The sequence below is a fragment of the Lycium barbarum genome, chromosome 3 (genome assembly GCF_019175385.1).
Source record: "Lycium barbarum isolate Lr01 chromosome 3, ASM1917538v2, whole genome shotgun sequence".
In the NCBI taxonomy this organism is placed as follows: Eukaryota; Viridiplantae; Streptophyta; class Magnoliopsida; order Solanales; family Solanaceae; genus Lycium; species Lycium barbarum.
In genome coordinates this window covers 103,410,007-103,435,535 of record NC_083339.1, presented here as the reverse complement: position 1 = coordinate 103,435,535, position 25,529 = coordinate 103,410,007, and the positions used below count along the sequence as shown (strand labels likewise).

At 40.7% G+C, this 25,529-nt stretch overlaps 1 protein-coding gene across 27 annotated transcripts in view; it reads left to right on the top strand.

The window, feature by feature from the left end:
* The window catches only part of LOC132631666 (WPP domain-associated protein-like), a 40,313-nt gene that overhangs the window by 6,187 nt on the left and 8,597 nt on the right, over positions 1-25,529 (top strand). For 4 of the 27 annotated variants that reach the window (XR_009578976.1, XR_009578972.1, XM_060347334.1 and 1 more), the window contains one exon: positions 294-372. Coding sequence is in view for 7 of the 27 variants with exons in the window: in XM_060347334.1 (XP_060203317.1) it covers positions 294-359 (66 nt within the window). In the remaining 20 variants the exon portion in view is untranslated. The other 23 variants (XR_009578968.1, XR_009578958.1, XR_009578970.1 and 20 more) reach the window with 20 other exon arrangements.

Below are 25,529 nucleotides of genomic sequence, written 5' to 3'. Positions count from 1 at the left end.
AGATTGGTAGGATTGGGCGCTTGGGGGGGTTTTGGGGGGGGGGGGGGGGGGGGGAGTTTGACAAATTTTGCCTAGAAGCTTGTATTGCGAGAGGTACACATTGTAGAGCTATCAGTAACTGCAGTTAAAATGACAAGTGGGATAAAAGACTTTTTCCTGCTGCTAGTGAACAAATTCCAGGGGATGTGGGGTGGGGTGGGGCAACAGATTGACGAATTGCAGTTTCCCCTGAAGCTTGTATTGTAAAAGGTACAAATTGTGTGTTGTTTACATATTCCTTTTATTCAATGCAGATTGTTGAAATTCTTAAGCTGATCAGAAAGGAATTATGGGGAGATTCTGCTAAATCAGTGAAGTGATCTCCTACATAAGGTAATTTCTTTTGCTCTTGTTTAAATTTATGTGGTGGTATTGGAAACAGTAGAATATTGCTTGGTTGCTATCAGTTAGAGCACCAGAACACTGGAGTGTGAAATTTCTATACAAAGAGTACATATTTTTTTTTTTAAAAAAAGGATATACAAAGAGTACATATGTGTACTTTTATTTGCTGAATAGTTATAGTTTTCATCTTTCAAACATAAGGAATAAGGAAACAACTACTGTTGAGTTATGTGCTACTTATTATATCTGCAGTAGCTCCAACATTAATCAAGCATTCACTCCTATATATTGGTAAGAATTGTTGAGTTATGTCACTTGTTATATCTACAGTAGCTTCAACATTAGTCAAGCGCCACCTTACCTCTTGCTAAGAAATGGAAAGAAAAGAATCTTAGTTAAATAACTGCCCTCCAATTACAATAATATTTCCCTTAGCACTTCTTTTTGATTGTATATTTCCATTCATCTGATTAGGGAATGCAATGGGAGACCATACCTGGTTTTTGCCCATAGTGAACATAGAACTTTTTGGGAAAAGAGAAGGATAGTCACGGTGTATTTATGATGAAATGCGAGATGTTTGTAATTGGAGAAAAACAAATTACCTAACACATTGTTTGATGCTTCGTAGCAAGACTGTTTTTTTGACGAAGTAGTAATTGTCTTCATTAAATGCCTCAAGAACATGCATTAATAGTTACAAAATACAGAAGCAAAAGAAAACCTGTTTGCTCATTTTACAAAAAAGGCTGTTTTAAGATCAGGGAGCTAACGAAGTACAAAAAAAATACATGTGAATCTACAGGGTATACATTGGCCCAATTATATAGATACAAGAGACATTTAGCCTTAAGAAAGTGGTTAGGAGTTGATAGTCCACCAAAACAGTTTATATTCCTTTCATTCATTTCATAAGCTCCGAAAAATACCAGCAGGTATCATCTTCTGGATTTTCTTGATGGTGCTGTCAACTTTCCAGCTGCTCCATTCAACATTCCAGATGCTTCCTTGCAAGACTTTGATATCAATAATAAACATATCTCATCCAATTCGTGGTGTTCTTACGTTGAAACTTAATGAACGAGTGGTGTTTTCTTGTGAACTTGAATTCTGCAGGTTTCACTCTGAGCTTAGAGATTATGACAAGTTAGTATATTTGCAAGCTATTCCCTGCAATATTAGAAGAGTCCTAAACCTATTAGATTGTCATTTCTTCCTCGAGCCAAGATTCAGACAGGTTTCCCTTTGAGCTCAGAGATTATGTCAAGTTAGGATCTATGTTGCTCGGACCCTTCACTTTTGCTGCCGTACCCGTGTCCGACACGACACGACACGACACCGACACCGGATTCGTGTCGGATCTGGTCAAACGACATTGGATACTTTGACCAAATCCATGGACCAATCTGAGAAAACATTTGAGGCTAAATTGAAAGAAACGGAGAGCTCTTGAAGAGTGGACACTTATTGTATCTAGAAGAGTTTCAAGTTAATTAAAAATTAAAATTTAATTATAAATGAAACATAACTATAAAAAATTATTTTTGTTTTTTATTTCTAGGCATAGATTTAGTTATTTTTCTTATAATTTTGAATTATTTTAGCCGAATCCCCGCACCCGTATCCGCACCTAGATCCGTACCCCCGAATCTTAAAATTTAGATTATGCCGAATCCGACCTCTAGATCCGTACCCGTATCCGACACTCGACACTGAGTCCGAGCAACATAGGTTAGGATATTAGCTAGCTACCCTGCAGTACTGGAAGTGCCCTAGACCTATTATAGATTGCCATGTCTTCCTCAAGCCAAGATACATAATGATTTATGAAATTCCATGATACCCAAAAGGAAATCAGCTATTTTAAGAAGTGAACTTCCCTTTAGCTATATTTGCATTTAGCGTATATGATGGACCTAACACATGTTTGATGCTTCCCAGCAGTACTCTGTTTGATGGTTATAATAACCATAGCTCATTCAATTCTTGGTTATCTTAAGTGGAAACTTAATGAAAGGTTGGACTCTCGGGGGCTTTGGTCTTGCGGTAAGAGCATATTGCATGATGTCTAGGTTAGGTGCACATCACAGTTTGAATCCTGCCACAGACAAAAGCCTGTTATTTAAGTGGAGAAGGGTAGAGGAGCGGCCCATTATCTACTGAGTTTCAAACCATGCGTATTGGCCCTCGAAGATTACTCAGTTATCATGTAAAATTACCTTAATTAAATATGGTGTTCTTTTATGAACTATGAACTCCATCAGGTTTCACTCTGAGCTTGAGATTATGACAATTCAGGACTTTATCAAGCTATTTCTGAACAAAGAAAATTGCATGTAGCATATAAATCTAGTGAACAAATTTCAGTGGCAGCTAGGACATGAAAGTAAGACTTACTCTTTGCATAAAATTTTAGACCATACAAAAGACAAAAATATGAATGATATCAAGTATTTGAACATTAAAGATGTTGCATCTTCTAACAGATTCAGTGTGAAGATCGAAATCTTAAATTTCCCAATCAAAATATAGTATAATTATGGAGTCAAAAAGTCTTTTACTTTTCTACAAAACTTTTTTTTTTTATGTATCTGGATATTGCTTTTTTACTTCTAATGATTTGCCTGTTTAGAAGTTCTAAGTAGCATAGTACAAAAATAGTTGACCGTCAGTTTTACCATTGAACTCTTCAAGTGAGTCATTGTAGGAATGTATCACTTTTCTGCAGCATTCCTGCTTACAACTTACAAGTATTTTTAGCTCATATATAGTATAGCTCATTAAACTCTCTTTTCTTTACAAACTAAATCACAAGAAGGTGCTGGTGAGTTCTATGCTATGTTTGGTGAAAGAGGAGGATATGAGGAGGGGAAGTAAAAGGAAGTAAAACAGGGAAGATAAAAGCTCAACTGCTCAAGGTTAGCTTTTCAGCCCCTTTGAATTTGGATGGAATAAAGTACAGTACATCTCTTTTTCTTCCCTTCCACTCATATTAACTTATTCAGGACAGAGCATAGTAATAGTTGTTGTTCTAGTATCATTCGTTCTTTTTACAACCCCAATACATTTTTTATGCATATACTATAGAATAACATGACAAACACCAAAGATTATGTCCAATTTGAAGCGGTCGCAATTGATCCCTCGTTAGTGCTCAAAGGTAGCCAAGTGGTCAATAGGTCAAGTTTTACTGCAATTACTTGAAATGTGTTTGGATAACATCCTTTTAAGAGTGGGTATGGCTTCAACTGTTCCCGCAGCCTGTCAATGAGTCAATCATCAACATATTTTAGTTAATGGGCACCTGAAATCTTTCTACAGATATTGGGGGTATCCACCATGCGCTATGCCCTCTGAGAATAGGAATCTGTTTTCTGAAAGATCCTGGCTTTCGTACTTTGGTGGGTCTCCGAGATGCTATCGGGGACCTATGTTAGACCCTAGAAGCTAAAAAAGGCTATCCAGAGCAATTGCAATAATCGGGTTTATTGATTATCTTGGTATTGTAGATGCTATCACACATACAATCATATTCAATTCGATGGAATTGTTTGATCTTAAAGGTTACTGCATTGGCCTTTCCAAATTGTAGTCACAAACGTGTCAAATCTCATAACCCATATCTCTGTGTTGTAACTGCCTAATTCTTGAAATAAAAGAACTGATGGTTCTTTTAACACAAATAGTAGAATTGAAGTCAAACGAAAATAAATACATAGAAAGAGAAGTCCAGAACCCAAAATTTCTGTGTAACATTTAAGGGTTGCTTCCAAGTTCCAAATACTATTGACCTTGTTACATGTGGGTAGGTATAGCACCTTGCTTTTAACCTGCCAGAAGTTCTCTCTATCCACTCAATGCAGGATAGTTCCTCCAATTACCCTTCGCATTGTCATCCCGAAACAACCATTAATCGTGCCACTTTTACAAGCTAATACAAGCAACAACATACCCAGTGAGTTTCGCTGGGAGGTAGAATGTACGCAGAACCCCTACCTTGGGAGGTACAAAGGCTGCTTCCGGCAGACCCTCGGCACAAAACTAATAGAGATTCAGCAACAACCTTCATATTATCTTAAGATAGTCCGTTAGATTAGTCAAATACTACTACATTGTTTATGTTAAAAAATAATCTAAAACTGCAACAGCTATGCCTTAATCCAAAGCTAGTTGGGCTCAGTAAGGTGAATCCCCAATATTTATTATGCTTCTCTTTATCTATTATGCTTCATTTATCATCCGCTTCATTCCAATACTAAAAATTCCGCCTTTTAACATAAACTCAAGGTTCTCTAAGAAATGCTTGTAGTAGCTTACAAGCTAATACAAGCATTTCTTGAAAAGGTAAGTCTTATCATTTATTAATATATCAGCACCAAGATAGTGCTAGTTAGTTCTCCGGTGGTACGGCTGAGGTGCGCGCAAGCTTGCCCGGGCGACACTGTTATTTTTTTAAAACCAAGGAAATAGTGCTGGTCAGTACAAAAGAAGGGATATACCATATACCCCTGTACAAGAGAAGCATTCATTTACAGAAGTGCTATTGCCGTAATTGAAGTGGTCTATTATTTTATTTTTTTGATAACAACATACCCAGTGTAATCCCACAAGTGGGGTCTGGGGAGGATTTAGACAACTAGAATCGAACACACAACAGAGGTTCTAGTTTGCCCCGCTTGAACCATCAACACAAGGAATCGAACTGGTCATATTCCTCCAAAAAATGTAATATTACACTCTTGCTCTCGGGAAAGAAAAAAAAAAAAGAAAAAAGTGAGCTACGCTATAAAATATGCAAATTAGCTTTTGGAATCAAGCTCGTCACTAGTTGTCCATCTTTGTTTAACTTGTACAACTTTTAAGAGAAGTATACTTGTGGAACTAAACAAGATATTGCAGTATAGACTTATCTTAATTTTCTTGTGACCTTTTCTTTCATAACTAACCTCGTGGGTGCTTCCTGTTTCTTCTGTTGAACAGGTAGAAAGTTCAAAACTGGGAAATATTGTTTTTCTTGGTCCTAGCAGATGAATGTTGGCTACCATTTGAAGTCCACTGTAAAGCCAGAAGATCCAGTTAGTAACAAAGACAAGTTCTATTTCCTTTAGGAACTTGAAATAGGGGAGAGCTTTAAAAGCTTTCATTATACCTGCTTGTATATGGCTCCATTTTTTTTTCTTGCTGTGCAAACTAGGTACATCGGGTAGGAAATGCATTTTAGATATTTTAGAATTTAGGGTCTTCAACACATTTGCCAGCTTTTCTTGTTCACAGAAAAACAGAATATACAAATCACTAGTGCAATGAAAAGAAAATCTATGTTTATTATATTGGTTGCTCTGATATATATATTTATGAGACAAACTATATAGATGTTTTCTTGATTGTCACTGATATTGATGCTAAACTGTCTGAACCTTCGTTTTTATCTGTTCTCTTTTGCAAAAGTTTTAATTGGGTTAATTCGATAAGTTCACTTATCCCCCTTGACTTTTCTGGGCTTAACCTAATTATGCCCTTGTATCGAAAACTTGTCTAACCAAGTAGCATGGCACAGGCACATTACTAAGATTATTTTGAAAAATCAAAGAATAGAAAGTGCATAATCAGTGTAATCATTAATCATACACCATGAACAATATTTGTCATGTATTGGTGGTTTTCTTTTTCATTTTCAAAGTGATTATTAAGTCTGCAACAACAAACATTGGAGACTATTTGATATCGAAAGTAGAAAAATGGAAACTTTAGGTGTTCACATACAATGTATCACAAAGATCTTCCATGAGCTGCGTGCGTATATGTAAATGATAATGTAGAGCTGTCTCTAACTGATAATGTAGAGCTGTCTCTTACTACTGTTTATCGAATCTTAACTACAAAATACTTCCAACGGCTATAATATTTTGGCTCCGATTAGCTGTACATGCTTCTCAAGCACACCAAATTTAATGAAATGAAACAATAAAAATGTGCCATTTCTGTTAGATTAAAACAAGATCAGCGCATAAGTTAAGACCAGATAGAAACATATAAATATGTTAGGTTTATACTACCATATCCATTTGTCTATCGATATGAAAGCATTACTGGTGCATGAGATTATATCAAAAGTCTTGTTACCGTTTGAAATACTCAAATCTCAACTCTATTTATGCGTAATACATGTTACTGTGCCAGGTCAGATCTGTGTGTCCAGAAGGCACACGTGTTAAGTTGAGGTGTCTAGATGATCACTTGGTAAGTTTAAGTGCCAAACTGACAGTTGAGTTTAAGTTTAAGGAGATCCATTATCTCCTTATTTATTTACTTTGGTGATGAAAGTTTTTAGCATGATGATAAGGAGGGCAGAAAGTTTTGGATGGATAAAAGGAATGAGCTTTGGAAGAACTGGTGGTGATAGTGTGACTATTTCTCATATTCTATATACTGATGATACCTTACTGTTGTGTGAAGTAGAGAGAAAGCATTTGTTGTATCTCAGAGGGATTTTACTAGCTTTTGAAGCCGTCACTGGGCTAAAGATAAATCTGACAAAAAAAATAGTATTTTCGGCATTAATGTAGATGAATGCATAGAGGAATTTGCTGACATACTAGGATGTAAGGTAATCTTAGGGCTTGGACTTGGGGCAAAAAGAAATGATCCTACTACGTGGGAAGGTATTCTAGACAGGTGTAGTAACAAACTCACTCCATGGAAAAAGCAATATTTATCCTTGGGGGGCAGGCTGATACGTGCCTACTTACCTAATGCCTATATTTTCAATACCAGTTGCAATATTTTCAATACTAGTTGCAGTGGAGAAAAAAAGGAACTCTATTAGAAATAAGTTTCTTTGGGATGGTAATACAAGAAAGAGAAGGGTTCATTTAGTCAAATGGCAGATGGTTATGAAAGATAAGAAGGATGGTGGGCTGGGTGTGAGGAATTTAAAGCTTCACAATAGAAGTCTGTTATTAAAATGGTTGTGGAGGTACTGTATGCAAGGTAATGAAGTTTGGAAAGAGATGATAAATGCAATCCATGGAAAGTAGGATGAATGGAGAAATGTGAAGGGTGGATTATGGTAGACATATGTAAGTTTTGGGAACTGTTACAGTCAGCTAACAAAACAATCAGGTCAAGGGGAGGTTTCCTGGCCATGGAAGATGTTATGGAAGACTAAGGCTCCTACTAAAGTAGCAGGCTTTGGGTGGATTGCTACAAGGGGGGCATGTTTAACACAAAATAATCTGCAAAAAAGGGGTTTTATATTATGTAATTAATGTTACTTTTGTCAAGAAGATCTAGAAACAGTGGAGCATTTGTTTATACATTGCAGAGTTGCCAAACAGTGCTGGGAATTATTTCTAAGTATGTGGAATTACATGGGTTATGCCTCAGAATGTGAACAGTTTATTTCAAAGTTGGCAACAACAACAACAACAACATACCCAGTGGATGAAAATAAGGCTTGTTTTGAAGGACATAGACCTCCTATTTACAACAACAACAACAACAACATACCCAGTGAATCCCACAACGTGGGGTTTGGGGAGGGTAGAGTGTACGCAGACCTTACCCCACCTTAGGTAGGGAGGCTGTTTTCAGAAGACCCTCGGCTCAAGAAAAAGCATAAGAAAGGTCAGATACGGGAAAACAAATCAAAGCAATTATGAAAATGAAAACAATGAAAGTAAAAGTAAATAAGCCATTATAAACCAACAGATACTCGCAGAAATCAAGAGACAAGAAACTATAGAGCAACATAACTACTCGTAAGAAAGGATAAACGCGACTACCTACTAACCTTCTACCCTAATATGAGTCCTCCATACCCTCCTATCTAAGGTCATGTCCTCGGTAAGCAGGAAATGCGCCATGTCCTGTCTAATCACTTCCCCCCAATACTTCTTCGGCCTACCTCTACCTCTTCTGAAACCGTCGCTGGCCAACCTCTCGCACCTCCGCGCTGGGGCATTTGCATCTCTCCGCATCACATGCCCAAACCATCTCAGCCTCGCTTCCCACATCTTGTCTTCCACTGAGGCTATTCCAACCTTGTCTCGGATGACTTCATTCCTAATCCTATCGCTCCTAGTGTGCCCACACATCCATCGCAGCATTCTCATTTCCGCCACTTTCATCTTCTGAACATGAGATTTCTTGACTGGCTAACACTCCGCCCCATACAACATAGTTGGTCTAACCACCACTTTGTAGAACTTGCCTTTAAGTTTCGGTGGAACCTTCTTGTCACACAACACTCCAGAGGCAAGCCTCCATTTCATCCACCCTGCACCAATACGGTGTGTGACGTCATCGTCAATCTCCCCATTTCCTTGTATAATAGACCCAAGATACTTGAAACTATTTTTCTTCTGTATGACCTGGGTGCCAAGCTTCACTTCCACGTTAGCCTCGTGCACTATATCACTGAACTTGCACTCCAAGTACTCTGTCTTGGTCCTACTCAACTTGAACCCTTTAGACTCCAGAGTTTGTCTCCAAACCTCCAGCTTAGCGTTAACCCCGCTGCGAGACTCGTCAATCAGGACTATGTCATCCGCAAATAACATACACCATGGCACCTCACCTTGAATTTGCCGCGTCAATCCATCGATCACCAAGGAGAATAAAAATGGGCTAAGAGCTGATCCCTGGTGCAACCCCATCACCACTGGGAAGTGCTCTGAGTCTCCTCCCATAGTCCTTACCCTGGTCTTGGCCCCATCATACATGTCCTTGATTGCCCTAATGTACGCCACAGGTATACGTCTAGCCTCCAAGCATCTCCATAGAACCTCTCTCGGCACTTTGTCGTATGCCTTTTCTAGGTCTATGAATACCATGTGCAAGTCCCTCTTCCTCTCCCTATATTGCTCCACCAGTCTCCGTACAAGATGAATATCTTCTGTAGTTAAGCGCCCCGGCATGAATCCGAACTGGTTCTCTGAGATAGACACGCCTTTCCTCACCCTCATCTCCACCACCCTTTCCCACACTTTCATAGTGTGGCTTAGCAGCTTGATCCCTCTGTAGTTGTTGCAACTTTGAATGTCACCCTTGTTCTTGTACAATGGAATCATTGTACTGCATCGCCATTCTTCGGGCATCTTAGCCATCTTAAAGATGACATTAAAGGGTCGAGTCAACCACTCTAAACCTGCCCTGCCTGTAGTCTTCCGAAATTCCCCAGGAATCTCATCGGGCCCGGTCGCTCTTCCCCTATTCATCCTAAGAACAACACCCTTAACTTCCTCAACCTTTATACTCCTACAATATCCAAAATCACGACACCTCTCGGAGTACTCCAAATCTCCCAACACAATATCTCTGTCCCCTCCGTCGTTCAATAGTTTGTGGAAGTATGACTGCTATTTCCGTCTAATGAGAGCGTCCTCCACTAGTACCCTGCCATCCTCGTCCTTGATGCACTTCACCTGAACCAAGTCACGCGCCCTCCCCTCCTTCGCCTTGGCTAGTTTGTACAACTTCTTATCCCCGCCTTTGTCCTCTAGTTCTGCATACAGGTGTTCAAAAGCTGTTGTCTTTGCCGCCGTAACCGCTAACTTTGCCTCCTTCCTCGCTGTTACACCTCGGAAAATTTTCCGTTGGTACGCAAGTGGATGAACTAGTGATGAATATGAGTGCATGATGTCTATGAGCAAGAAACGACGTTTGATGACCTTAGGCGAGATTTCGAAAGTATCCGATGTGAGACGAGGAAGTTGGCTAAGTTAAGATGAGCTACAAGGTGAGCAATGCATATGCATGGACGGGGGTGATTAAAATGAGAAGTCTAAGAAATATGGGAAGTTGCAGAATTGCAACTGCCCAGTGGTCGTAAATCGCAAAATACGGACCGTAAATTGCAATACGGTCCGTAAACTGGCAGTCGTAAACTGCCATGCAAGGTTTCAACTTTCTGCCAGCCAAGGAAATGGTTAAATACGACCTGGTGGACGGACCGTAAAGTGATTTACGGCCCGTAAACCATGATCGTAAATCACCATGCATGCAGCCTTAAGTTTCTGGTTCTGCTTAAGCTTAAAGACGACCACGAGGGACGGTCCGTAAACTGAAATACGGACCGTAAACATCCATGGACGACCACTGTTCACCCAGCACAGATTTTTCAATTCATTAAATATGAGGATCAAGACTTGTCTTATTTCATTTCCACATTACACCACTTCTCTCTAAAACTTCTCTCTACATTTATTATATGAGTTTTCAAGGATTATAAGTCATCAATAACATTAAGACAAGTGAATCAAGGATAAGGGAATCATCAAGGATCATCCAAGTCAAGAAATCCAAATGGAGAAAAACTAGGGTTTTGCTCAAAGAGGAGTATTATCAACCAAAGCTTGTTCCTACAACTTCTAAGGTAAGATTCATGATTTTTACAAGATGTTTAAGGTATTGGAGAATTAAAATGCATGGATTGTAGAAAATGTGGTCAACTAGGTCATGAATGGTGAATAGTGACATTTTGAGGAATAGTTTGAATTGAATTATGAATGTTGTTGTGTTACGATATGAATGTATTATAAGTGGTACTAAGATCATGAACTCGACACTTTAGACGAATGGACGAAGTTGGAGGTCATGACCATAAATATGGGAGAATTAGAAGCAAATTGAGAAATCTAGATAATGTGGATGATGTGAATGACTAATGACCATTGTTATGATATTAATGAAGGTATAGACGCTAGCATTGGAAGGAAACGTGCAAGTGTAGAATAGTCCGACGAAAAGGTATGTAAGACTAACTCTTCTTTCATAAGGCATGGTTCCTTAGCCAAACTCTTAAATCCTCTATACGAGTATGTTGTATTTAAGTGATTGACACTCCGAGCTCATAAGCTCACGACCCTTGATACGTGCTACGAATGTACTACGCACCCCATTGACGAGTAAGCATAAGATAGAGATGTAGCGAAAACGATGATGATAGTGATGACGATGATAATAATAATGATGCTAAAGGTGCCTACGGGCTATTATATTCACATGTGCCTATGAAGGACTATAATGACACTCCGAGCTTATAATGCCGGGTAGAATATATGTATATGGATGTATATAGGTATGTATGTATATGATTATGTAACGCGCGCGCACGTCTGCAGATGGTACGGATAACCCTAAAGCCTTGGTAGGGCCAGGTAGAAATAACATTGAGCCTTGGTTGGCTAAGTACGTATGAAACACCGAACCTTATTGTTACACCTCGGAAAAATTTTCCGTTGGTACGCAAGAGAATGAACTATTGATGAATATGAGTGCATGATGTCCATGAGCAAGAAACGACGTTGATAACCTTAGGCGAGATTTCGAAGGTATCCGATGTGAGACGAAGAAGTTGGCTAAGTTAAGATGAGATACAAGGTGAGCAATGCATGTGCATGGGCGGGGGTGATTGAAATGAGAAGTCTAAGAAATGTGGGAAGTTGCAGAATTGCAACTGCCCAGTGGTCGTATATTGCAAAATACGGACCGTAAAGTGCAATACGGTCCGTAAACTGGCGGTCGTAAACTGCCATGCCAAGCTTCGACTTTCCGCCAGCCGAGGAAATGGTTAAATACGACCTGGTGGACAGACCGTAAAGTGATTTACGGCCCGCAAACCATGGTCGTAAACCACCATGAAGGCAGCCCAGCTTCTGGTTCTGGAAATGGCTAAATACGCCCATGGAGGACGAGCCGTATAGTGGAATACGGTCCGTAAACCTCCATGGACGACCACTGTTCACCCAACACAGATTTTTCTAATTCATTAAATATGAGGATCAAGACTTATTTTATTTCATTACAACATTACACCACTTCTCTCTAAAACTTCTCTCTACATTTATTTTATGATTTTTCAAGGATTATAAGCCATCAATAACATTAATACAAGTGAATCAAGGATAAGGGAATCATAAAGGATCATCCAAGTCAAAAAATCCAAATGGAGAAAAACTAGGGTTTTGCTCAAAGAGGAGTATTATCAACCAAAGCTTGTTCCTACAACTTCTAAGGTAAGATTCATGATTTTTACAAGATGTTTAAGGTATTGGAGAATTAAAATACATGGATTGTAGAAAATGTGGTCAACTAGGTCATGAATGATGAATAGTGACATTGTGAGAAATAGTTTGAATTGAGTTATGGATGTTGTTGTGTTGTGATATGAATGTGTTATAAATGGTATTAAGATCATGAACTAAACACTTTAGACGAATGGACGAAGATGGGTGTTATGACCATGAATGTGGGTGAATTAGTGGCAAATTGAGGAATCTAGATAATGTGGATAATGTGAATGACTAATGGCCATTGTTATGATATTAATGAAGGTATAAACGCTAGCATTGGAAGGGAACGTGCAAGTGTAGAATGGTTCGACGGAAAGGTATGTAAGGCTAATCCTTCTTTCATAAGGCATGGTTCTTGGCCAAATTCCTAATTCCTCTATATGAGTATGTTGTCTTCACATGGTTGACATTCCGAGCTCATAAGCTCACGACCCTTGATATGTACTATGATTATACTATGTTCCTCATATGACGAGTAAGTCTATAATGTAGATGTAACGATAATGATGAGGATAGTAATGATGATGCGAGTAAAATGAGATTAGAGATGCTTACGAGTTATGATATATGTATATGTATGCCTATGAAGGGCTACGATAAGACCCCAAGCTTATGATGCCGGGTAAGACTATATGTATATGACTATGTATAAAGTATGTATACGATTACGAAATGCGCGCACACCTTTATAGATGGTACAGATAACCCTGACGCCTTGGTAGGGCCAGGTATGTATGACCTTGAGCCTTGGTTGGCCAAGCATGTATAAGACACCGATCCTATGAGGTCGGGTATGCTATGTAAATGCTATGTATATGAAATGACTATGTATATGATATGAATATGAATGTGATAAGACTATGTATAAGAATACGAATAAGGACATGTATACGAATATGAGCACAAGTATGGTACGAGTATTATTATGGGATACGAACGACGATGTATGCAAGTAAGCGACATGATGATGATGATATTACTGTCTCCCCTCCTATGCTATTTTCATATGATATCTATTATGCTTCTATATTGATGTTGATCATGCTTTACATACTCAGTACATTCTTCGTACTGACGTCCTTTTGTTTGTGGACGTTGCGTCATGCCTGCAGGTGCACAGGGAGACAGACTTGATCCATAGCTGCTTATTCAGAGATTGCATAGCAGAGCTCCATTTATTTCGGAGCCGTAGCTTTTGGGTACTTATTCTTTTGTGTATATAATTATGGGCATAGCGGGGTCCTGTCCCGCTCATACGATATGTCATACTCTTAGAGGCTCGTAGTCATGTGTATGTGGGTAGAGATGTTCGGCCATGTCGGCCCATGTTTTGTATATCTTTTGTTAGCCACGTTGGCCTTGTACTTATGATGTGGCACAGATGCCTATGATATGTTAAATGATGATGTTCGTCTAATGGGATCAATATGATTAACGATAAGAAAAGCACGAATTGACTTATGGTTCACCTAGATATTATGTTATGTACGATAAGGGGGTGCTCGGGTGGGGTAGCACCGGGTGCTTGTCGCGGCCCCCTAGCCGGGTCGTGACAAAAGTGGTATCAAAGCAGTTCAGTCCTAGGATGTGTCTACGAGCCGTGTCTAGTAGAGTCTTGGTTATGGGTGTGTTGCGCGCCACACTTATAAACGAGAAGCTGCGGACATTTTAGGAATATATGACCTTCTTTCTTTATAAAAATCGTGCGATAGAGCTATGATGTAAGAAATTCTTGTTCCTAAATCGTGTGTTGTGTATTTCAGAGATGCCTAAAAAGAAAAAGGCTACAGCAGCCCAAAAGGGCAAGACGGTGGCAGAAAAGCGAGCTGAAAGAGCACCGCCACCGGTAGTAGAGGAAGATGAGTCCCAGAGTGAGGCTTAATCTCAGTCCTCCCAGACAGTGCCTATTACCGAGGAGCACGTGGGAGCCTCAGCCCCAGCTCCAGCTCCTCCACCGAACGCTTCGGGCCAAGACGTGAGAGAGGCCATTAATTTGTTGACTCAGTTGGTTGCGGCCCAGACTCAGAGGCCAAGCGCAGGGCAAGGTGACAGGGCTGTTAGTGCAAGGGCCCGTGACTTCATTGCTTTGAAACCCCCAGAATTCTTTGGGTCGAAACCGGAGGAGGACCCCCAGGACTTTATTGATGGTATGCTAAGGACGCTCCAGTTGATACATGCTTCTGACACTGAGTCGGTAGAGCTAGCGTCCTATAGATTGAGAGATATCTCGATCCAGTGGTATACAGTATGGATGGCTTCGCGGGGAGCCAATGCACCTCCGCCGGTATGGCAAGAGTTTGTCAATGCTTTTCTCCGTCACTACATGCCTCCAGAAGTTCGGCGAGCTAGGGCCGATAAATTCTTGAATTTGAGGCAAGGTAGCATGAGTGCTACCGAGTATAGTCTCCGCTTCAATTCCTTGGCTAGGTATGCTTCGGCCATGGTAGCGGATATGGGTGATCGGGTGCACCGGTTTGTGAAAGGCCTAGGGCCACACTTGATGGATAAATGCTTAACTGCGTCCCTTCAAGATGGCATGGATATTGCACGCATTCAGGCACATGCTCAGGAATTAGAGGAACACCTACAGCAGGGAGAAATGAACGTGAGCAAGATAGGGGACATAGCAAGAGAGCTAGACCTTCAGGTTCGAGGAGCGAGTCTAGGGGTGGACACAGACAGCAGCTTCCCAGCCATTCAGGCTATTCTATGACCAGTCCACCTCCACGGTTTTCAGGCCAGGGCCTTGATAGATCTGCTCGTTCAGGGCCGAGTCCGAGTTATATAAGACCTCAGTTCAGAGGTGATTTGGGCCAGTCAAGGCCACCCGTACCACCATGTTCCCAGTGTGGGAAGATGCATTGGGGTCGATGCCGATTTGGTTCAGATGATTGCTATTCATGTGGTCGGCCAGACCATATTATGCGTGATTGCCCCTCAGTACATGGTAGAGGTAGGACCCAGCCATCAGGGTCCGTAGCCGGATCTTCAGCATCTGTATGCCCTACGGGGCCAGGTTCACATGCGCCAGCTGGCCATGGTAGAGGCAGAGGGAGAGCTCCCAGTACTAGCAGTTCTCAGCACCGTATTTATGCTTTGGCTGGACGCCAAGATCTTGAGTCGTCTCCTGACGTACTCACAGGTATATTATCGGTATTCTCTCATGATGTATATGCTTTGATTGACCCGGGCTCCACATTGTCTTATATTACTCCATATATTGCGGGTCGGTTTATAGTCGAGCCGGAGTCGATCAAACCTTTTGAGGTGTCTACGCCCGTTGGCGACTTGGTGATAGCTAGCCGAGTGTATAGAGATTGTGTAGTCGTGATATGTGACCACCGTACTATAGCTGACTTGCATGAACTAAAGATGGTAGATTTTGATGTCATTATGGGCATGACTTGGTTGGCTTCTTGCTACGCCAATGTTGATTGTAGAATGAAAATGGTTCGCTTCCAGTTTCCGGGAGAACCAGTCTTAGAATGGAAAGGAAATACAGCGTCACCAAAAGGTAGGTTTATTTCCTATCTAAAGGCAAGGAAGATGATCACGAAAGGGTGCATTTATCACCTAGTGCGAGTTCAAGATGTAGAAGCTGAGTCGCCGACTCTTCAGTCAGTTCCGGTAGTGAACGAATTTCCGGATGTGTTCTCGGAAGAGCTTCCAGGCCTTCCTCCCGAGCGAGAGATCGATTTTGCGACTGATGTGTTGCCAGACACTAATCCCATATCTATTCCTCCCTATAGGATGGCACCCGCAGAGTTGAAAGAGTTGAAGGAGCAATTAAAAGACTTGCTTGAAAAAGGCTTCATTAGGCCTAGTTCATCCCCGTGGGGAGCACTCGTATTGTTCGTCCGGAAGAAGGATGGCTCCTTGAGAATGTGCATTGATTATCGGCAATTGAATAAAGTGACAATTAAGAACAAGTATCCCCTCCCGAGGATTGATGATTTATTTGATCAATTGCAAGGTGCCAAATGGTTTTCAAAAATTGATTTGAGGTCCGGGTATCACCAAGTAAGAGTTAGGGAGAAAGATATCCCTAAGACAGCTTTCAGAACAAGATATGGCCATTTTGAGTTCCGAGTAATGTCGTTTGGGCTAACTAATGCACCGGCAGTGTTTATGGACTTAATGAACAATGTGTTTAGGCCTTTTCTGGATCTATTCGTGATTGTATTCATCGATGATATCCTAGTGTATTCTAGATCCGAGGCAGAACATGCGGATCACTTGCGTATTGTCCTTGGAGTTCTTCGAACCTGAGAGTTATTCGCGAAGTTTTCCAAATGCGAGTTTTGGTTGAACTCAGTGGCATTTCTGGGCCACATTGTTGCAGCTGACGGTATTCGAGTGGATAGCCAAAAGATTGAGGCAGTGAAGACTTGGCCAAGGCCCACGACCCCTATGGAGGTTCGTAGCTTTTTGGGCTTAGCCGGTTATGACAGAAGATTTGTTGAGGGTTCTCTTCTATTTCTGCACCGCTCACCAAGTTGACTCAGAAGTCAGCTAATTTTCAATAGACAGATGCTTGCGAGCGTAGTTGCCAAGAGTTGAAAGACCGACTGACTTCAGCCCCAGTCTTGATACTTCCAGAGGGATTGGAAGGATATGTTATTTATTGTGATGCTTCATGCGTCGGGCTAGGCTGTGTATTGATGCAAAATGGTAAGGTGATTGCGTATGCTTCTAGACAATTACAGAAACATGAGCAGAATTATCCTACCCATGACTTAGAATTGGCCGCGGTAGTCCATGCTTTAAAGATATGGAGACATTACTTATATGGTGTCCACGTGGATATTTATACAGATCATAAGAGTCTCCAGTACATCTTCAAGCAGAAAGAGTTGAAGTTACGGCAACGACGATGGCTAGAGTTGCTAAAAGACTATGATGTTGAAATCCTGTACCACCCCGGAAAGGCAAATGTTGTGGCTGATGCTCTTAGCCGTAGGTCGATGGGAAGTCTAAGTGATGGACGACCAGAAAAGAAAGAGATGGCCCGTGATCTTCAGCAGTTAGCTAGCCTAGGAGTCCGAGTGGTGGACTCTGGTAGCAGCGGAGCTATTATTCAGAATTCAGCAGTTTCATCGTTAGTAGCGGAAGTAAAAGAGCGACAATATGAGGATCCAATGCTAATGCAGTACAGAGATACACTCCCTCAGAAGGAGGAGTCATCATTTGACATTTCGGAAGACGGAGTTCTCCGATGTCGAGGCAGGTTATGTGTTCCCGATGTGGCAGGTCTACGCCATCAGATTTTGAGAGAAGCTCATTGTTCCCGTTACTCCATTCACCCCGGAGCGACGAAAATGTATCATGATCTTAAGACTATATATTGGTGGAATGGGATGAAGAAAGACGTAGCGGAATTCGTAGCTCATTGTCCTAATTGCCAACAAGTGAAGATAGAACACCAAAAGCCGGGTGGCTTATTGCAAGCTATAGAAATCCCAACTTGGAAGTGGGAAGTGATTAATATGGATTTCATTACAGGGTTACCCCGTTCTCGACGTAAATATGATTCTATATAGGTGATCGTGGATAGGCTCACAAAGTCAGCGCATTTCTTACCGGTCAGAACGACCTATATGGCAGAAGATTATGCCAAGCTTTATCTTAAAGAGATAGTGAAACTCCATGGCGTCCCGGTATCTATTATCTCCGATAGTGGAACTCAGTTTACAGCCAAGTTTTGGGGGTCTTTCCAAGAAGGTTTAGGGACCCAAGTGCGCCTAAGCTCGGTATTTCACCCACAGACCGATGGGCAAGCTGAACGTACTATTCAGACTCTTGAAGATATGTTACGGGCATGTATGATAGATTTTGGAGGAAATTGGGATGACCATTTGCCACTCATTGAGTTTGCTTACAATAACATTTATCATTCTAGCATTCAAATGGCACTGTATGAAGCTCTATATGGGCGAAAGTGTAGATCCCCAATTGGGTGGTTTGAAACCGGAGAAGCTAAGTTGATAGGGCCAGACTTGGTCCAGCAAGCAATAGAGAAAGTTAAGCTCATACAAGATCGGTTGCTAGCGGCTCAAAGTCGTCAGAAGTCCTATGCGAATAATAGTCGAAGAGACTTAGAGTTCGAAGTGAAAGATTGGGTATTCTTGAAAGTGTCGCCGATGAAGGGCGTGATGAGATTTGGCAAAAAGGGGAAGCTCAGTCCCCGGTATATTGGGCCATACGAAATTGTGCGCAAAATAGGCAAAGTGGCTTATGAGCTAGATCTACCTCCAGATTTGGGGTCAGTCAATCCAGTATTTCATGTCTCGATGCTTCGGAAGTGTGTTGGAGATCCTACGAGGATCGTCCCAGTGAATGATATTCAAGTGACAGAAAAGTTAACTTATGATGAAATACCCATTGCCATATTAGATAGGCAAGTATGGAGGCTTAGAAACAAAGAAGTGGCCTCAATTAAAGTTTTGTGGAGAAATAACTATTGAGAGGAAATGACATGGGAAGCGGAAGAGAATATGCGATCCAAATACCCACATTTATTTCAGCCCTTGGAAGAAGTCCAAGATGAGACGTCAAAATCATAAGGTATGCATGTTTTCCCTTTTATACATTCAGGTCGTGTGTGGCCAAATTTCTAGTGCTGTTGTATTATTGCCCTGTGAGGCATTGTAATTGTGGGTTGTTGTGACAGGGTGGTAGTGCCACATTACAGAGGAAACTCTGGCAAAATTTTTATAGAATTCCCCAAGCCTTTAACATTCGAGGACGAATGTTCCTAAGGGGGGGTAGAATGTTACACCTCGGAAATTTTTTCCGTTGGTATGCAAGAGAACGAACTAGTGATGAATATGAGTGCATGATGTCCATGAGCAAGAAACGACGTTGATAACCTTAGGCGATATTTCGAAGGTATCCGATGTGAGACGAAGAAGTTGGCTAAGTTAAGATGAGATACAAGGTGAGCAATGCATGTGCATGGACGGGGGTGATTGAAATGAGAAGTCTAAGAAATGTGGGAAGTTGCAGAATTGCAACTGCCCAGTGGTCATATATTGCAAAATACGGACCGTAAAGTGCAATACGGTCCGTAAACTGGCGGTCGTAAACTGCCATGCCAAGCTTCGACTTTCTGCCAGCTGAGGAAATGGTTAAATACGACCTGGTGGACGGACCGTAAAGTGATTTACGGCCCGTAAACCATGGTCGTAAACCACCATGAAGGCAGCCCAGCTTCTGGTTCTGGAAATGGCTAAATACGCCCATGGAGGACGAGCCGTATAGTGGAATACGGTCCGTAAACCTCCATGGACGACCACTGTTCACCCAGCACAGATTTTTCCAATTCATTAAATATGAGGATCAAGACTTATTTTATTTCATTACAACATTACACCACTTCTATCTAAAACTTCTCTCTACATTTATTATATGAGTTTTCAAAGATTATAAGCCATCAATAACATTAAGACAAGTGAATCAAGGATAAGGGAATCATCAAGGATTATCCAAGTCAAAAAATCCAAATGGAGAAAAACTAGGAATTTGCTCAAAGAGGAGTATTATCAACCAAAGCTTGTTCCTACAACTTCTAAGGTAAGATTCATGATTTTTACAAGATGTTTAAGGTATTGGAGAATTAAAATACATGGATTGTAGAAAATGTGGTCAACTAGGTCATGAATGATGAATAGTGACATTGTGAGAAATAGTTTGAATTGAGTTATGGATGTTGTTGTGTTGTGATATGAATGTGTTATAAATGGTATTAAGATCATGAACTAAACACTTTAGACGAATGGACGAAGATGGGTGTTATGACCATGAATGTGGGTGAATTAGAGGCAAATTGAGGAATCTAGATAATGTGGATAATGTGAATGACTAATGGCCATTGTTATGATATTAATGAAGGTATAAACGCTAGCATTGGAAGGGAACGTGCAAGTGTAGAATAGTTCGACGGAAAGGTATGTAAGGCTAACCCTTATTTCATAAGGCATGGTTCTTGGCCAAATTCCTAATTCCTCTATATGAGTATGTTGTCTTCACATGGTTGACATTCCGAGCTCATAAGCTCACGACCCTTGATATGTACTATGATTATACTATGTTCCTCGTATGACGAGTAAGTCTATAATGTAGATGTAACGATAATGATGAGGATAGTAATGATGATGAGAGTAAAATTAGATTAGAGATGCTTACGAGTTATGATATATGTATATGTATGCCTATGAAGGGCTATGATAAGACCCCGAGCTTATGATGCCGGGTAAGACTATATGTATATGGCTATGTATAAAGTATGTATACGATTACGAAACGCGCGCACACCTCTGCAGATGGTACAGATAACCCTGACGCCTTGGTAGGGCCAGGTATGTATGACCTTGAGCCTTGGTTGGCCAAGCATGTATAAGACACCGATCCTATGAGGTCGGGTATGCTATGTAAATGCTATGTATATGAAATGACTATGTATATGATATGAATATGAATGTGATAAGACTATGTATAAGAATACGAATAAGGACATGTATACGAATATGAGCACAAGTATGGTACGAGTATTATTATGGGATACGAACGACGATGTATGCAAGTAAGCGACATGATGATGATGATATTACTGTCTCCCCTCCTATGCTATTTTCATATGATATCTATTATGCTTCTATATTGATGTTGATCATGCTTTACATACTCAGTACATTCTTCGTACTGACGTCCTTTTGTTTGTGGACGCTGCGTCATGCCCGCAGGTGCACAGGGAGACAGACTTGATCCATAGCTGCTTATTCAGAGATTGCATAGCAGAGCTCCATTTCTTTCGGAGCCGTAGCTTTTGGGTACTTATTCTTTTGTGTATATAATTATGGGCATAGCGGGGTCCTGTCCCGCTCATACCATATGTCATACTCTTAGAGGCTCGTAGTCATGTGTATGTGGGTAGAGATGTTCGGCCATGTCGGCCCATGTTTTGTATATCTTTTGTTAGCCACGTCGGCCTTGTACTTATGATGTGGCACAGATGCCTATGATATGTTAAATGATGATGGTCGTCTAATGGGATCAATATGATTAATGATAAGAAAAGCACGAATTGACTTATGGTTCACCTAGATGTTATGTTATGTACGATAAGGGGGTGCTCGGGTGGGGTAGCACCGGGTGCTCGACGCGGCCCCCTAGCCGGGTCGTGACACTTATGGTCGGGCACGCTATGTATGTATATAAGTGTATGGCTATGTATATAATATGAATATGAATGTGAAAAGACTATGTATACGAATGCGAATAAGGACATGTATACGAATATGAGCACAAGTATGGTACGAGTACTATTATGGAATACGGATGATGACGTAGGTGTACAAATATGTATGAAAAAAATGGAAAGTCCTACGAAAGGCAGGTAAGCGCTATTACGATGATATTATTGTCTCCCCTTCTATGCTTTTTCATATGTTGTCCATGATGCTTATTTATTGATGTTGCTCATGCTTTACATACTTAGTACATTCTTCGTACTGACGTCTTTTTATTTGTGGACGCTGCGTCATGCCCGCAGGTGCACAGGGAGACAGACTTGATCTATAGCTGCCTATTCAGAGATTACATAGAGAGCTCCATTTCCTTCGGAGCCATATCTTTTGGGTACTCATTCTTTTGTGTATATAATTATGGGCATAGCGGGGTCCTGTCCCGCTAATGTGATATGTCATACTCTTAGAGGCTCGTAGTCATGTGTATGTGGTTAGAGATGTTCGGCCATGTCGGCCCATGTTTTGTATATCTTTTGTTAGCCACATCGGCCTTGTACTTATGATGTGGCATAGGTGCCTATGATATGTTAAATGACGATGGTCGTCTAATAGGATCAATATGATTGACGATAAGAAAAGCACGAATTGACTTATGGTTCACCTAGATGTTATGTTATGTACGATAAGGGGGTGCTCGGGTGGGGTAGCACCGGGTGCTCGACGCGGCCCCCTAGCCGGGTCGTGACACTTATGGTCGGGCACGCTATGTATGTATATAAGTGTATGGCTATGTATATAATATGAATATGAATGTGAAAATACTATGTATACGAATGCGAATAAGGACATGTATACGAATATGAGCACAAGTATGGTACGAGTACTATTATGGAATACGGATGATGACGTAGGTGTACAAATACGTATGAAAAAAATGGAAAGTCCTACGAAAGGCAGGTAAGCGCTATGACGATGATATTATTGTCTCCCCTTCTATGCTTTTTCATATGTTGTCCATGATGCTTATTTATTGATGTTGCTCATGCTTTACATACTCAGTACATTCTTCGTACTGACGTCCTTTTGTTTGTGGATGCTGCGTCATGCCCGCAGGTGCACAGGGAGACAGACTTGATCCATAGCTGCCTATTCAGAGATTACATAGAGAGCTCCATTTCCTTCGGAGCCATATCTTTTGGGTACTTATTCTTTTGTGTATATAATTATGGGCATAGCGGGGTCCTGTCCCGCTAATGTGATATGTCATACTCTTAGAGGCTCGTAGTCATGTGTATGTGGGTAGAGATGTTCGGCCATGTCGGCCCATGTTTTGTATATCTTTTGTTAGCCACGTCGGCCTTGTACTTATGATGTGGCATAAGTGTCTATGATATGTTAAATGACGATGGTCGTCTAATGGGATCAATATGATTAACGATAAGAAAAGCACGAATTGACTTATGGTTCACCTAGATGTTATGTTATGTACGATAAGGGGGTGCTCGGGTGGGGTAGCACCGGGTGCTCGTCGCGGCCCCCTAGCCGGGTCGTGACAAAAGTGGTATCAGAGCAGTTCTGTCCTAGGATATGTCTACGAGCCGTGTCTAGTAGAGTCTTGGTTATGGGTGTGTTGTGCGCCACACTTATAAACAGGAAGCTGCGGACATTTTAGGAATGAATGACCTTCTTTCATCTCTAAGATCGTGCGATAGAGCTAAGCCATAGGAGATGAGATTTCCTATACTAACCCCTGATTGCAGCGGAAGGTTGGTAATGATAGAAGAAAGTGATTGATGACAATGAAAGCTACGGGGGTAAGCCCCTTTGTTGAGGCTACGTTACCGTAATATGTAATACTATGATGATGAATTTATTGCTGTGAAAGTAAGTCGGTGTTCATATGATAGAGGAATTGATTAAATGTGTCTTTTGATGATAAGTTCAGCTATAAGTTGAGAACTAAGCAAATTGGATGAATCAGAACAGAGATATGCGTCGAATAAAGTAAGAATGTTGAGATATGATTGAAATGTAAAGCTGAAGGATGAAACAGAAATAGGGAGAGGTAACAGAGAAGATCGCTACAGGATCAGGTACACCTCGAAGTGCAATATATGAGGTAAGTTTTGACGTCCTTGTGCTTTTACTTGAAAGCGGGAGCCCTGTGTGGCTGAGATATGTCGTATATTTGTATATATATATATATATATATATATATATATATATATATATTGGCCCTGTGAGGCATTGTTGGTATTTGCTGCGTGCTGGTTTTGAGATAGTAAGAAATACAGAGGAAACTCTGCCGAAATTTTCCCTGAATCTAAAGGATATAAGATATAAGCTTGCAATATGCCCTAACGGGAAAATATGATGTGCAAAAGAGTAATGGCAGAATACGACTAAGTTAGAAGTATCGTTAATGACTACAAGAGTCGAGTTAGATAGTATTGAATTGATAGTAATGGCAGTGATGAGAGCGATATTGATACGGTAAAGAGAAATGCTAGAGTAAAACAAAGGGGGGTTGGAAGCACTAAAATATGACATGGAGGAGAAAGTGTAACTCTAATAAAGTGCGATACTGGAGTAGCGATTGGATGTATAAGCACGAGTAAATTACGATAAGTTTATTAGCAAAATAAAGTAACAGCGCCCGGAAACAGAAATACGAATATGAAGGGTTATAGTGAATGTGAATACAGTGGTGAAATTACTTACATGGTAAAGTGTAAGAGGGCCGATTAGAAGGAGTAACTGGTTGAATATACTTACTTCGTAAGGTTTATATTATTCTGCGAACCGGCTTGCGAATGAGACCAAGAAGTGTCGCTTGTAGAGTTGATTATTATCAGGATATAATGAAGACATAGCGAGAACTGGGATACGGAGTAAGTAAAGTATAGCAAGGAAACGACTAAAGATGTGACATGCTCTATATGAATAAGGAGTGAATGCAAGTATGAAACCAACAAGTGAGCCATAGAGAAGTAGATGAGAAAGCTTATAAGACCTTGCTAAAGGAAAGTCCAGCATAGAGGTTCTTCACTGACAAAAAATAATAGTAGCAATGAAAAAAAAAAGGGGGGGGGGGGGGGGGGGGGGAGTTAACTTGAAAAGGAAATTAGAGAAAGGTGATATGGCAAAGTCGTAGTAGTGGGTGATTGGTATAATCAAGAGTACAAGTGATATCTTTAGCTGGATGTAAAAGACCAAGACTGCCGAAGAATGAATTGTACAAAGGCAGCATACTCTAAAGGACAAAGCGGTGCTAAGTTGAGAATAAGGTCCCTCGTGCGAAGAATCAAGGATTGATTATAAAACGAGAGAAAACAAGATAAATTGAGGAGGAAGGTATGTGGAGGAATAAGAATGTCAATAGAGAGAAAAGGAAATATGTGAAATATGTATGCTTAAGAAGAAATTGTGTTATGGCTAAAGGAAGGTGCATCTCCTCCGAATATCTTATACCAAGTTAGAACGAGTAGAGTATATGAAGTAACAGTTGAAAAGAAAAGATGATTATGAGTTATGAATGCTTACCGTACGGCAGTAAAATGATAGAATAAAGCTATCGCCAAGGACAAACGCCATATGATTACGATTGGTTTTGAAACCAACGTGGAGTGCAAAACAAGAGTAAAAAAGTATGAGGCATAAGGAATATTAGTTGCGCATGAGGCTTGGGTCCTGAACAGCAAAGGCGACGTTACAGGTAAAACCCAGAGGGAAGCGAGTGAAGAGAATATAAGTGTAGAGATTGAAATGATGGACTCCAAGGTGTGACAAATATAGACTCTAAAATAAAGAATGAGAGTTATGTAAA